At 47.2% G+C, this 14,383-nt stretch overlaps 1 protein-coding gene across 1 annotated transcript in view; it reads right to left on the bottom strand.

Moving 5' to 3' along the window:
- Positions 1-742: 742 nt before the first annotated feature.
- The window catches only part of efnb1 (ephrin-B1), a 53,452-nt gene continuing 39,811 nt past the window's right edge, over positions 743-14,383 (bottom strand). Inside the window, exons 3-5 of the mRNA XM_040175606.2 lie at positions 10,160-10,252; positions 5,246-5,362; positions 743-2,395 (exon numbers count right to left, since the gene is read on the bottom strand). Of these exons, the coding sequence (XP_040031540.2) occupies positions 2,010-2,395; positions 5,246-5,362; positions 10,160-10,252 (596 nt within the window). The 3' untranslated portion in view covers positions 743-2,009. The remainder of the gene's footprint in view (positions 2,396-5,245; positions 5,363-10,159; positions 10,253-14,383) is intronic.

Below are 14,383 nucleotides of genomic sequence, written 5' to 3'. Positions count from 1 at the left end.
ACACACACACACCTACACGTGCAGGAAAGATAGAAATAAGAAAAACTGCAAATATCAGCACAAATAAGCACTCACACTCAGAAGCACCTGGATGTGCACACACAGGCGGCCGCCCTCCCCCCCCCCCCCCCCTCGCCTAGAAGCGAGCGTCGGCACACATCCGGCAGCTCTAAATCCTGTCTCGGTTCCCGCCGCCCTGGGCCGTGTGATAGCTGAGCTGCAGTGTCCTCGCCGGCGAACACCTTGACTGAGGAACGTTCTGCACAGCATTTTTCCATTCACAGCGCAACTGGCGAGAGGGTGGGGGGAAAACGAATGCTAAACTACAAACACCACCCCCCCCACCGCCTACACCCGGCCTCATTCCCCATCCCCAGTGCCATCTTCCCTCGCAGGTTAAAGCCAAGTCACAGGAACATTTCCGCCTCTCTCTGTGTGTGTGTGTGTGTCTCTCTCTCTCTCTCTCTCTCTCTCCTCCCCGGCTGGCGGGTGTGGGCACGGAGATGGCACATAGATTAGTCACACGCTGGCGACACAGCCGACGGAGCGCTCCACTGACTCATCCACAGATGGCAGCCAATTGGCATCGGCCTGTACAGTATCCCAGCGCTCAGCCGCCGCCCGCCGTCCAGCTTATATTTAGGGCATCCTCCCTATGTAGGCCAGCCACACAACCTGCAGCCACCTCGCAGCGGGCATCACACACGTGCTTGATGCTTACACAGGAACACCAGAAGCCAGAACAAACAAATATCAACACGCCGGCTGTACTTAGAAAAAACAGCCTCCTCTTAAAGCTCATCAGAGATGATGAAACCTTCAGCTGAAGCCAAGTGGAACGAATTCTTTGTAAAAATTTTCGGTGCGTCAGTATGCCTGTCTGTCTTGAGTGTTTTACCCAGAAGCCAATGCGTATGCCCAGACACAGGACCGGTCCGGACATGCCCAGACACACACGCACTCACACAATACACACCTTCAAATACAAATAAGCGGGTCATAAATACCAGAGTAATGGCAAAGCTCATATCAGACCAGTGGAGAAAGGATTTTTCTAAGACACACAAACACACACACACACACACACACACCTCTATGTCAACAGTCCGGGTTAAGAAACTTTCTCAGGGGGGGGGGGGGGGTAAAAGGAGTGGAGAAAATGCAATGAATGCAATGGTTGACATGGGTGGTGAGAATAAGATGTGGTAATAATGATGATCTATTCAACTCTATACATTGTGCACTTTTAGGAAAAGTCTAACAAAATACAACTGCTTTGTGAACTGAATCTGGGTTTGAGGAAATCCTCCATCAAAAATAGTAAGTAAGGCAAACATCAGAGGTGCGAAGGGAGAGGAACACGTTATCTTCACACGCTGTGTCTGATACCTGAGCTACCTGGAGTGTTTCCTGGCCCAAAGCGGCGGCCTGACTAACACACATGCACGTCGACAGGCACACACACACACACGTTTAATGCTTGCACACAAACTGCAGGCCGAGTGGCGTCTGGGGCCTGTGTCTGCCTGTTCCTGGCTCGTGTGGCGGGATGGTGTGTTTAATTGGGTGTAGCACGCACCGTACTTCGGGGAACTGAGATAAGTTATATTCTGCCCGTTAAAGGGGACAGCAAAACCAGGAAGCCGGAGTTCCATCTGCCGGTTGCGCTCCAGCCACCAGCGCTCCCTCCCTGGTCGGAGCCCAGTGGGGAGATGTAGCAGGTGTGGAGGTGAGGAGGCGGAGGGGGGGCGGGTAGGGAGAGGAGGAGGGGCGGGTGGGGATTGTCAGACAACCCAAACAAAACAGAGTAAACCGCTCTCGTCAGTCAGCGCACAACCCCGCCGGTGACTGGTCAGTGCTCGTCTCTCCAGATGTGTGCAGCAGGTGCTAGAAATAATACTGGGCTCGAACGCGCATCAAGTCCCCCAAAAATGCGAAGGAAAAGTGTTCTTCCCAAGGACAAAAATCAAACGCTCCTCTCCTCCTCCCTCCCGTCCGTGCGGAGCGCGTCAGACTTTGTAGTAGATGTTGGCGGGGCTCTGCGGGGGCATCTCCTGGACGATGTAGACGGGGTGGCCATAGTCGCCGCTCACCTTCTCATAGTGAGGGCAGTAGTTGTTCTCTGTCCGCAGCGGAATGATGATGTCACTGGGCTCCGTGCCGGCCGTGCCCCCGGGCAGCTTCGGATTGGACAGCGTGCTGAGAGACAGCGCCGAGGGGCGGGGCTGCGAGTGGGCGTTTTTCCTGGAGCGCTTGCGCATCTTAATGAGCAGGATGACGAGGAGGAGGATGAGCAGGAGGAAGATGATGCAGCCGGCCCCGATGGCGCAGAACACGGCCAGTTTGGAGCTGAGGAAGCCGTCCGAGTTTCCAGACGGGCCCTGATTCATGGAGTCTGGAGAGAGGAATAAAAAGAGAGGGCTTAGGGACTGTGCATAAATCTTTGAAAAAGGGCTTTCATGTGAGCCATAAAGGTCCGTTTGGCCATATGCAGAGGATATGGGGGGGGGGGGGGGGGGGGGGGGGGGGGGCTGGAAGTATTGCAGTGCTCAAGCCGCTGGGGACGGAGCGGTTGCCGGCTCCTGGTTCACACATTTGGTGAATACGATAACAGTTTATTTAGCGGCTCTTTATTCTAAAAGCGAGAGGTGCTGTGTTTTCACAATTTTGTTGGCAACGAACTTGTGCAGTGCCTGAGCTGAAGGCTTTGTCGCCAACCGGGGCCTGAGACACCACACAAAAAAGGATCCAAACTGCTGTGTATTTATTTCAAACATTAGGTCTGGAAATATGGAATTATTTTACTATTTGAAATCATTTTACCCAGAAATATAACTCACAAAAGGGAGCAAAAGCACTTTAAAATATGCAACTCAACCGAAAAGCTATTGTGTTCCTGAATGAGAAATCCTACTGATTAAGTAGACTATTATTTTCAAACCACAATATCTCTTCTCTATTACTATTCAATAAACTATCGAGCGCCACATTAGAATTAAAGGCTCCACTTTGAACAGATGTCTCATCTAAGCCCATTGGGCTGAACTCCTCGCTCACTCTTCACTTGAAGTGAACATTTGAATGCAGGACTTGTACTGAGCAGCATTTGTAGTTGTTCTATCAATAGTTAATAGTTTTACATCAGGAAAAAAAAATGTTTGAGTGCTCTCCTTGTCCCACCACTACAGAGACCAACATCCTCAGCTAGAGAAGTAAAGCACGACGGTGTTTAACCAACTTCCCAAATCACATCACTAAACCGACCCTGAAAGCACACATGTAGGTTGGCAAAATAAACCCTGGTTTAATTCTATTTCCTGTCAGCTACCGGCTCATTTTGACTCCAGGGAAGACCGGCTTGCGGAGGAAATACCGCTCCACAGGGCTCTGGACCCCCCCCCCCCCCACACACACACACACACACACACAGTGGGTTGTGTGCTTGAAATTGCACTAAATTCAACACTGCGCTGGTGCACACACAGACAGACTCCGATATCTCTGGCTCTGTAGCTGGATCCATTATTTGTTTACTTCTTACTTCCCAACAGATTGGATGGGCAACAGTCAGTGACCCTCACCAACCCAATTATTTCCATTACAGCTGCTCAGAGACTACAGAACAATCAGAGGATCATATCATTTACAGTAAGCATCGCCTCTCGCGTGCAGATCTCACTGCTCGCCGCAAATCAGCTGTGATCGCGTCCTCATTTGTTGTTCTCTCTACATGACTAACAGCCCCGCTGACGTGATTTAATTGCATTAGCTCATTCAAAATAGACTCCTAATGAAATCTGCAGACATCACTCCACACACCAGAGATTCCCGCTCTGATAAGACGGAGCCGTGGCAGCTGGTGTGACGTGTCGGGGCCACGTTAGTCCGGCGAAGGCCAAGCGACACATGGGGGGGGGGGGGCTAAAAAAAAATGATTGACGAGGGCATATCTGAACATCTGATTGTATTTTGTCCCTTTGTCTCTGGGGTTTTGGGGATCGGGGCTGAGACTGCCCCCTCCAGTGACCGAAATCTGAGAAGAACCCAATCTGTTTTCCATGTATGTACGCAGCTGCTGCCAAAGAGCAGCACTCACCTCCTCCCACCATCACCCCTTTACTGTCCATGACCCCCCCCCCCCCTCCCTCCACAGGCACACAAGAGCCTTGTACCTCCGGAGCCGGCCGTCCCCTCTAATGACTGTGTCGTTGCACTCGGCTGACCACTCCGCACTTAACCATTTACCGAGGGAGGGGATCGCTGCGCCCTCACGCCTTATCGCGCCTAAGTGACATCACTGAAAGCTACCGATTGCAGCCTTATCAGTGAAATCAGAGGCGTGAGGAATTTCTGGGCGCTGGAAGGCAGCCGGAGAGGCTGCCGCACGTTTCATTCCTGAGATTTCAGCCCCTCAAACCGCAGTGACGCGGTTCTTCAATCTACCCGACACTTTACTTTACATAATCACTGATCCAACAATGGTAGACAGGTGAAAGCCTCGGTGGAGGGAAAAGTGACCAGGAAATCTTTTTGTAGAGCTAACTAATGTCGAATAAGCAATTATTTAATGAGGGCAGCTCATCACATTGGGAAGGGCAGAACGGTCTGTACTTTGGGGGAGTTTGTGGCACACAAAGTTGTGGAGTAAGTCAAAAAGTTGAGAAGTGGTCTCTTTTGTGGGAAGGAAGTTCTGAAAGGTGCGGGTGAAAACAGGAAAGGAGGAGGGCCCGGAGCTGCAGTGACTCCTTCAATTATCTCTGCTTTTAATCTCAATTCATCTGCAATTCAAATGAGGTTTAAAAAGCGATATAACAAAGAGGAATGTCTTTGGGTCTCCTTGGGTGCAGCGCGCACTTTGTGTAGGAGAAATTGACTCAGGGTGAGCTGTATTTGTTTCGGGTGTGGTTTGGTATTGTTTGAATGCTGATTGTGTTTTGGTGAGGGTTATTCTACCCTTTATAACATCTTCCCTTTTCACATGCCGACCCCCCCCCCCAAGGTATCAAAAGAAGGCCTCCGGCATGAAAAAGACACATGAGAGAATACTTACTTTGGCAGCTTCAACTATGGTTTTTTATTTTCTCTTTTCAGGCTAAATATGATTAATTATTAGAGAGATCCTTCAAGCTATGAATATCCCCTTTTTACCATTAAAAACAACTATATTACTTAAATATTTGCACAAAGCCTTGTGCAAAGAGTCAGCAGTTTTTGGGGTCAAGTGTTGATCTGTCAATCTGCTCACCAGTGTTTCCTGGCATCTCGGGTTCTTTCCGACCCGGGGCAGACGGACTGGGAATGGACTCCGGTATGGCGTTGTCGTCTGTAGCGTCCGGCGCCACGGGGTTCGCTGCGTTTGGGACTGTGGGAAACACAAAACGCACAGAAAACTCAGCCTCGGCCTGCTGCATGTGCTGAATTGCAATGACTCGTTCCCCCTGCGTCAGTTATTTCTTCTTATTATCTTCTGATGAATGCGTTATACACAGAGAAGGTTATTGTTGCGTGTGTTGAAAGTGCCTCAGAAGTGAAGATGAAAGCAGAAAAAAAAAGAAGGAAGGACAAGTTAGCGAACGTCTGCGAAACACGGCATTATCCCTGTCCTGTCGTAAAAAATGAGCTCACATCTACACATCAGCAGCTCCTTCAGCAAACACTCAGACAGGCCTTCCCCACACACACACATTCATACCATCTCAGGGCACGCACACACACACACACACAACAGCCCACACCTAGAATATACTTACAATACACTTAGGCATGGCAGAATGAGGGTAAAGTAGTTATATATTAACTTTTTATTGTTCTACATTATTCATCACGTTAAAAGGCCATGATATGTCTTATTTATTGCTCTGGGTTTGACTCCTCCGAGGAGGAGAGGACAACGGGAGGGGGACAAGGAAAGGAGGAGGTTGTATAGGCTCGAGGGGGGGAACGCAAAGGAAACAGACGGTTTATCTGTCCGTCTGTTGTGATTTCAGAACACGCACTTTGAAGTATTTCCGCGGTAAGCACCCGGTGGGCGCGCGGCGCGGCTTTTACGAGGGCCGGGCCGCCAGCCAGAGGACGCTTATAAACTATTACCGAAGCCGCTCTGATGGATTCCACAGAACACTATCCGATGCACAATCTGCATCTGCCCCGAAGGCCCGCCTGAAGGGTCGTGTGTGAGAAACAGAGAGGAGGGTGTGTGAGGAGGCAATTTACATCAGGGTCCCTTGTGGCAACATTGCAATGCGTGTGTGTGCGAGAGAGAGACAGTCTAGCAGTCCATTTTCTATTTCCACCTCAGTTAGGCCGAGACGGGAAAGGGAAATGATTCGGATGTGTGATGTCTGGAAGATATAACCGAGAGAAAAGGAGAGGGAGAAAAAAAAAAAGAGGAGATAAAATCATGAGCAATAATGTTTGTTTCTGTTTTTGCAAAAACCACCTCACTATGAACAAATTGATCTCCTCTTCCATCTCCTCCATGTCCAGACCACCGCATTGCTCCGCAGCCGCTGCAGCCGCGGTGGACTTAGCCACGAGCTGTTGTGCTCCGTCAATAATTGATGAGAAAAGACAGGAGCGAGAAATGGGGGAACATTGGCGTACGGCGGGCGGTGCGACGGGAAACAGTGATCTGATTCAGACACAAAGGCCTGTGCGTCTACCACGGAGCATGTGCAGGGAACGTTCTGACCCATTTTCCTGTGTGTGTACTGCTGACATTTTCCTTAGCTATGCAGACAACCACTACATCAGAACTGCCAAATGGCAGAAGAAGGGAGATCGGGAGACGGGGGAGAGAGAGAGAGAGAGAGAGAGAGAGAGAGAGAGAGGGGAAGGTGCGTTCGAGGCGGTGAGTCAACATATTTCTAATGAGCTCGGTGACATGATGTGGTGGAGGGGAAGGAGAGCAGCGATGAATGTATAAAATATGGGCTGCCCATATCTTCCCCTGCAATCAATTGAGCTTCCTCTTTCCTTCCCATTTCAAATGGAGACAAAAGGCGGAACACGAAAAGAGTACAATTAGATATTGACGCGTCAGGATGACGCATGCTTTCCCCACATGGACCGATGATTCAACGTGATTGGGCGCGGGGGCGTCTTTGCAGGAAAATGCGCTACGGATGGAAAGTGCACATCGGCGTGAGTCACCAGGATGTAATCCACGGAGCAAAGTGCAAAAGGGCTGGAGTGGACCTACGCTGGCTGGGTATATGTTGGGATCGCGGCTGCAGGAAGGGCTGGCATTAGCTTCAACACAATAGCATGCAGGGTGAGGGCCAGGCTGAGACCTGGATTGTTAATGTTGTTAATTGAAACAACATCCAGCGCGGCTGCACAGGGTTTGAGTCTGGGCTGCAAAATAGGAATTGTTTTTTTTTTTTGTCTTCAAAAGACTTTTTGAACAGGTCACAAGAAAAAGAATATTCAATTTGTGGTCAAATGGGAAAGAGAAAAGCAGCACTTTGTGAGCTACAACGGGCAAATGTTTGAGGTTTGCCGCTGGATGATTTCCCAAAACACATTTTTGGTAAATGAGATGAACTTTGAGTCAACCCTTCTGGCGACTTATCAACACGTCCTTTCAGCACCAGTAGAGTCGGTCTAAAGTATCACTTTCAGTTATATTGCTTTTCTGGGAAACTGATGCTTTTCTTTGGTAAACAGTGGAAAAATATTCAGATACTTAATCAAAAACAATAGCAGTAACAATACCATAATGTACAAATACTCCATTACAAATAAAAGTCTTGCTTTAAAACCTTTCCATGGGTAAAACTGTGTAGTATTACAGTATTACAAGCCCATGTGGGAAAACGGACCCTCTTATATCTTTGTATTATTATTGATAGAATTGTTAGTCCACAAAAATGCTAAATCTTATCTTTATAATTATATTTTGTCCAATAAAACGTCTAAATTTAGAGATACGTAGGGGCTTGATTTTTGACAATGAATATCATTTAAATTGAAACTATTCTTATTTTGAGCATCATTATGACATGTGAAATACAGCTAAAAAGATCACTTTTTAATTATAACCACCTAAAGATTAAATCTTATTTCAATTAATACTTTTGAAAAAGTAACTTAGAATATGCAAACAGCAGCTAAATCAAAGTTTCAGTCGATGCTCTCATTTCTGACGGCTCTTTCAACCGTGTTTGCGTTGGACGGCCACATTGTGTCGTCCGCTCACAGGAATAGATTTAAAAGTAGTAGCGGCTGGACCAGCAGCATCTTTTTCAAAACACGGTTTTTAGGGTGCACAGCTTGTTGAGTGACAGCTTGAAAAGCCTGAACTGTGCGTGCCGCCCAGGCGACGTTGAGGAAATGCCGACAGCCAGAGAGAAACTCTCGAGCCGAGCGTGAGCGTTTCCTTAAGTAAGACATTTCCTTTCAACTGCCGTTAACCTGAGCCGAGGCATTTTTTTTATTTTTTCATCCATGTTAGTGGTTTAGTGCAAAAGTCCGTGAGGCCACGACTGTCTGACGCCCGAGATTGTTGCAGATTTTTTTTGCTGTTTTTGCTGAATTTGTTTAAAACAGACGCCGACCTTGCTAGCATTAGCAGCCGGTTAGCTTCCATTCTCCCGCAGACTGCCAGGATACTCTGCTGCCATCCCACTGGCCAACGTTCAAATATCTGAACACAAATTTGCAGACACACACACACACACACACACACTGTCTCTGCAAGTCTAAGGTTTATTCTTGACAGGCTGGGAAGCAGATTTTAAGCCCCAATCAGCTCGTGGTGGTGGGCAGATGTTCCTCTAATGGGGCGTTCAGTGTCTGTTTAGGTCAAAACAGCATCGCCCAGGATGAGGGGGGATGTTTAGAGAGCAACACATCTGTGTACTGTGCTCTGTCACGTTCAGGAGATAGAGGTCCACATATTGAGCAAAAAACTACGTCTAAATGTGAAAAGTATGATACGAACCAAATGTTGTGTCCAAGGATATCTAAACAAAGCCGGCTTGTTTACTTCCAGCGCTTTGAGATGTCTTACCCTGACTGTGCACTTACATATAAATTTCCAAACACATTTCCATTCCTGGTTGAGTTTAGAAGAATCTCAAATAACAGCTGAGGGATATCAGAAGACTTTTTTTTTACATTTTCAAACAAAGGTTTCTTTTCAGTCATTTCTTTGTTCTCTCTCTGGGATCTCAGTACGTGAGGCAATAAAATCACGTATCTAGATATTCAACTGAGACGCAGCTTGTAGAAGTAAGTAACCAGGCGGCAGATGTATGGCTATCGATATACCTTATCTAATCACTGCACTTCATCACTCTGAAGGAAAAATCCTGTAAAGCCAGTCTATAAAGCAGTCCCGCTTATTGATTTGCAACATTGCCCTTAATGGACTGATACAACCAGAGATATTAAAGCAACGGTTACCTCAGTATGATAAAGTGTGTGGGGGAATCTTGTCTAATGTCAAATATTATTCAATAACTGCGGATTTAAAAATCCTACGAAGCCAGTACAATAAGTTATAATACAATTTCTTCTTTTTTTTCTTCTCGTTTTCTTTTTTGGCATCAATAAACAGTATAGCATTAATATTTAATGGTTTATATAACCGAATGAGGTTTTTGTGCACTTATAATATAATAATAATGTCTTTTTTTGACTGACTAGCTTTATAATAATTAGAAATGATGGCCCCCTGTTCATATTAATGTAACATATTTATTTCATACATTCTATTGAACTTCAAATAAACTTGATCATAAGAATGTAAGAATTTGTTTCTGTGTATAATCATACATTATTAAATATGATTGTTCTGTGTTATCAATCCTTCATTAAATATTAATAAAAAACTGTCATAGATTTTTGTACTGGAGATTTTAACTGTTGAAAAATACATACATTTAGAGTAAGATGCAAAACACTATGAATTTTTGAATGTATCTGTACTGTGTCATAACCTGTTTAATAATTATGTTTAACAAAACTAACTAAAAAAAAACAACAAAAATATATATAAAAAATCTATAGTTCTTGGCAGCAGCTCCTGTCGGAGGCCGGTGGCACGCTAGGCACACAAATAGCGATAAATGAGAATGTCAAACCCAGAGGGAAACACGGCTTTGAGGCAGAAGCGCCGTGTTGTGTCGCACATGTGAGGTGAGCAAACATTTACCTTGCCCGACTTTCATAACGACTTTCATGGATCGGCTCTTGCACACGCCTCCCTCCCGGTTCTCCAGGCCCTCGATGGTACCGTTGGAGGTGGCTGGAGGGGAGAGAAGGAGATGAGGTGCGAGGAGAAAGGAGAGAGGGGGTGGGGGGAGAAAAAAGAAGCAGGAGAGAAGAGAGGATGACACACTGGTTAATGAGCACGTCCACAACGCACAGAACTAATCAATATTTACGACAAGCACTGATTAGCTGTTGCAGTGATTAGCCGTTCTCACCCTCAATCAACCGTCAGCTCCTCTCAACGGCATCTCTCATTACTCCAATAAGTCAAACGAGTGGAACAACATTAGTCCACTGGGAGGAGCCTGGTCAGACCTGTGTGTATGTGTGTGTGTGTGTGTGTGTGCGTTTGTTTTATGTCATTGCGTGCGTGAACGGTGAGACGTGCCAGCCAAAGTTCTCGAGCTGCTTACTCCCTCAGAGCCACATGTGTCATTACTCGCTGGTAGAGCCGAGAGCTAAAGGCCCCCCTTAACGTTTGTGTGTGTGTGTGTGTGTGTGTGTGTGTGTGTGTGTCCGTTCTCCATTAGTGTGCGTGCGTCGGCCTCATTCGACTTGTTTTAAAGTGCGCGTTCTGCTCGAACTTGAGCGAGGCTGTTTATTCAATGTCACATTCTCTTCACACACTGTGACACAATTGGCTGTCTATTTCAGGGCCCATGATAATGACCTGGGGAGACAGAGTGTGACTCTGACCTTAACGGCCGGCGCAAGGCGGCTGTGCGTTTGTGCGTGCGTGTGTGTGTGCGTGTGTTTGTGTGCGGCCGTACGCCTGTGTGGGCGCATGCGATGGCAGCTCTAATTTTGGAATTCCCCGAACGATCTCCATCTACGCTTAGTCTGCTGTTTCAACTTACTCCCTTCCTCTGAAATGCTTTTGTTTCTCTTCCTCGCATTACCCGCCTTGGCCTCTCTCGCTCTCTTCCTCCCTCCCTCCCTCTCTCTCTTTTTGGCTTAGTGCGTGGAGGTTTTTTTTTTTTTTTATCCTCCCCCTTCCCTCCCTTTTAACTCAATGACCATCTCCCTTGGTGATTGCTTCAGATGGCACCCTCATTACGGAGAGGCAGTCCGGGAGAGGGTGGTTATCTAATGATGACACAAAGAGGGGCAGACACAGACGTGGCGGGGGGGCAGGGGGGTAAATGCTTACCCTCCGCGCTCTGTCTAGGTTTCCACCGGCCTTTCCCTGCTATAACCTGGCGGCGCATCCAGCGGCGCTGAAACAAGCTCCTCTGCTTGATTCATGCCTTGTCGTAGCTAAGTATTATTAACGCTGACATTTCGTTGCCCTATGGGAGCTCAGCTTGTACTCCGGCAAAATTGGAGAACAAAAAAGTAATGAATTGCGCCAATATTATGTTACGTTATCAGATCATACCCGGGCTGCAGATTAGGAAGGGAACCGCAACATTCCGGACTACGTGATAATTCGCGAAGGGGGATTGCGATAACATTGTGACAGCAGCTCTCTGGCAAATTCCCCCAGCTGTAGACTCAACAGGCTGGAGCGAGCCGGACACTGAAATATATACGAGGGGGCCAGGCCCCGCCGAGTGAGGCGCAGGATCTTTTAAATTTACGTAGGACATTAATGTGAATGAACACTGGAGGCTAAGTGAGTCCTATGATTTATGAAAAGCCCATGCAGGGAACACGCCTCTTTCTAAAGGGAACATTCAAAGACAGTGAGGTGAACACAGACACACACACACACACACAAAGGCGCAACGGCCCACACTGCCCAATTTCTCCCCTTATTTCCAAATTTCCAGGGGAAGGTGTGCGGAAAAATGAGCTCTTTGAAGATGGAAGCTCAAGAGGCTCCTCGAATAATCTGAGTAAGAGTGAGCGTCATGCTATGAATTTTATATCCACTCAGGGGGAGCTAATCTTCTCAGTGTTAACTTACCTCTGTCATCTAAATAAGCTTTTCCTTCAGGCTGGCTGAACAGGCTCCGCGGCTGATGTGGCACAATGATAAGTTGCCCCTTCGGGGCTTCTGTTTGGGGCGCTGAACGAGAGCTGGGTTTTTATGCAGCGATGATCACTTTGTACCTTGTTTGTGCTCGGGTCGTTTAAAAAAACGTCAGATAACTCAAGGCTTTTACTGTACCAACGGAAAAGTCATAATCCGATTAACCGTGAACAATTCCAACCACATTTCCTTATGTCTTTGCCTCTTTTAAGCAATATTTCAGATGGGAAATTGACTCCAGAAACGACTGTTGAGTCCATTAACGTGTGTGTGCTCACACACTGCTGTTTGTCATTTCATCCGGTGTGTGATATATCTGTAGTTACATTTACCATGTCGGTCTACAATGAAAAACACATAACTGCCAGTCACATTACTCAAACTCAAAAACCGTTGTCCACAACAAGGACACACTGTCGGCTCATTTTAATCTGAAAGCCTCTCTCTCTCTCTCTTTCTCTCGCTAACTCCTGACGTTAATCCAAATCTGGATTTCCAGATATTAAAAGGCCAACGGTCATGTCGTGTTTTGGAAAGAGGAAACTGGGGAATTGGGTCTTCCTGTGTGTCTCGGCGGAGATAAAAAAAAAATTTTTAAAACCCAAGGGGATAAAGCAAACCGTAGGACGAAGAACAAAGAAACCCCCTCTCTTCTGTTAATGATTTAGTGGAACAAACCGGTTAAGCGCGAGGAGCCCAGGATACCGAAAGAGCTGGTCATTGCATGAAGGAATGTTGCTCTTTTTTAATAAAGCGGTTAGGCTCCAAAGCTGCTTTTTTGTATAGTTTAGGGCCCTTTCTGTGGGTGTGTCTCACTGGCCGCAGAGGGGCCACTGGGAGAACAAAAGAACTACAGCTGCTGAAGTCATAAGAGAAACCAGGTGCCAAATGTTGATGTTGGGAAATTTCTACAGCGCAAAACGTGTCAGCCAACAGAAAGCCTCGCCGGGTCAAAGAGCTGGCCCGCAACAAGGGCTCCTGTTCCAATACTACGCATGCACACCGCCGCCAACGCCGCATTCAGATCCATATGTGAATGCACACAGATTTACCCAAGGACGTTCGGGATGGAGCCGAAGAACTGCTCCCGGAGGTGCAGGAGTGGGAGAGACGTGTGAGGGACGACACAAGCTGAGGCTAAGGGGTGACTCGGCGGTCTATATTTGTTCTCAGGTCTGCTAAATGAGGTCACTCAGGTGGTCCTGCTGAATACATCCCTCCTCCCCAACTCCATCATGAATCATCCGCTGCTTATTATTCCTGTCCAGCCCAGGAGGGGCTGCTGGCTTTCATACAGTGGGCATGTGTGTGTGTGTGTGTGTGTGTGTGTGTGTGTGTGTGTGTGTGTGTGTGTGTGCGCTTGCGTACCTGCTCTTGTGCGCAACATCTGCCCTAAAGCAGCGAACGAGGGGGATGGATACAGTGTGTGTGACAGACAGAGAGCAGGTTGTTTAATGAGAAAGTGGATGAGAGGTGACATTCATTGGCTACCTTTCTTTGACTCACACACACACACACAAACCCTCATTCTCCACAGCATTCACACTTCCACTTAGACGAGCCAAGCCTAGCCGGCGTATTCACGGCAACCACCCGCAGTAATAGTGACTACATTTTGAGAAGAAGAAAAAAAAAAAAAAAAAAAGGAAAAAAAGAAGCTCAACAAATAAACAGTCGCAACCAGGATCCCATCGCTCACACTTAGCATCAGGAAAAACAGCAGCAAACAAAGCCGCTCGGATGCCGTTGGAGGCAAAGCACGGGGCTAGACTATCAAACAACAGCGTCACAACAGAGCCGGGCTATTGCTCACACCTGCCATGTTTCCATCTTGGTCTTTGCTTTACATTAGCGCGCCGCATTCAAAGTGGGGGAGAAGGAGCCTATTTGAACATTATATTTCACTCCTGAACGAGCGCAGAGAGCGTTAGATTAGGTTTATGGGCCTGATTCCACAGATTACCCAGCAGATCTGGCATGCATGCGAGCACACGCACACACACACACACACACACACACACGCACACACACACACAGACAGACAGACAGACAGAAGTTGGTAGACTGGAATAATACTGGGGGATCGGGATGTTTGCACTTTGAACCTTTTCTAATCCCGAGTATTAGGCCATGGCTAAAGCCTGATTACTGCACAATGAAATGGATCTAAATAGATGTCTTTGCCTACAT

Source organism: Gasterosteus aculeatus, chromosome 4, assembly GCF_964276395.1.
Source record: "Gasterosteus aculeatus chromosome 4, fGasAcu3.hap1.1, whole genome shotgun sequence".
NCBI lineage: Eukaryota > Metazoa > Chordata > Actinopteri > Perciformes > Gasterosteidae > Gasterosteus > Gasterosteus aculeatus.
Note: the sequence above shows the minus strand (reverse complement) of the source record. Positions and strands in the feature narration are given on the sequence as shown.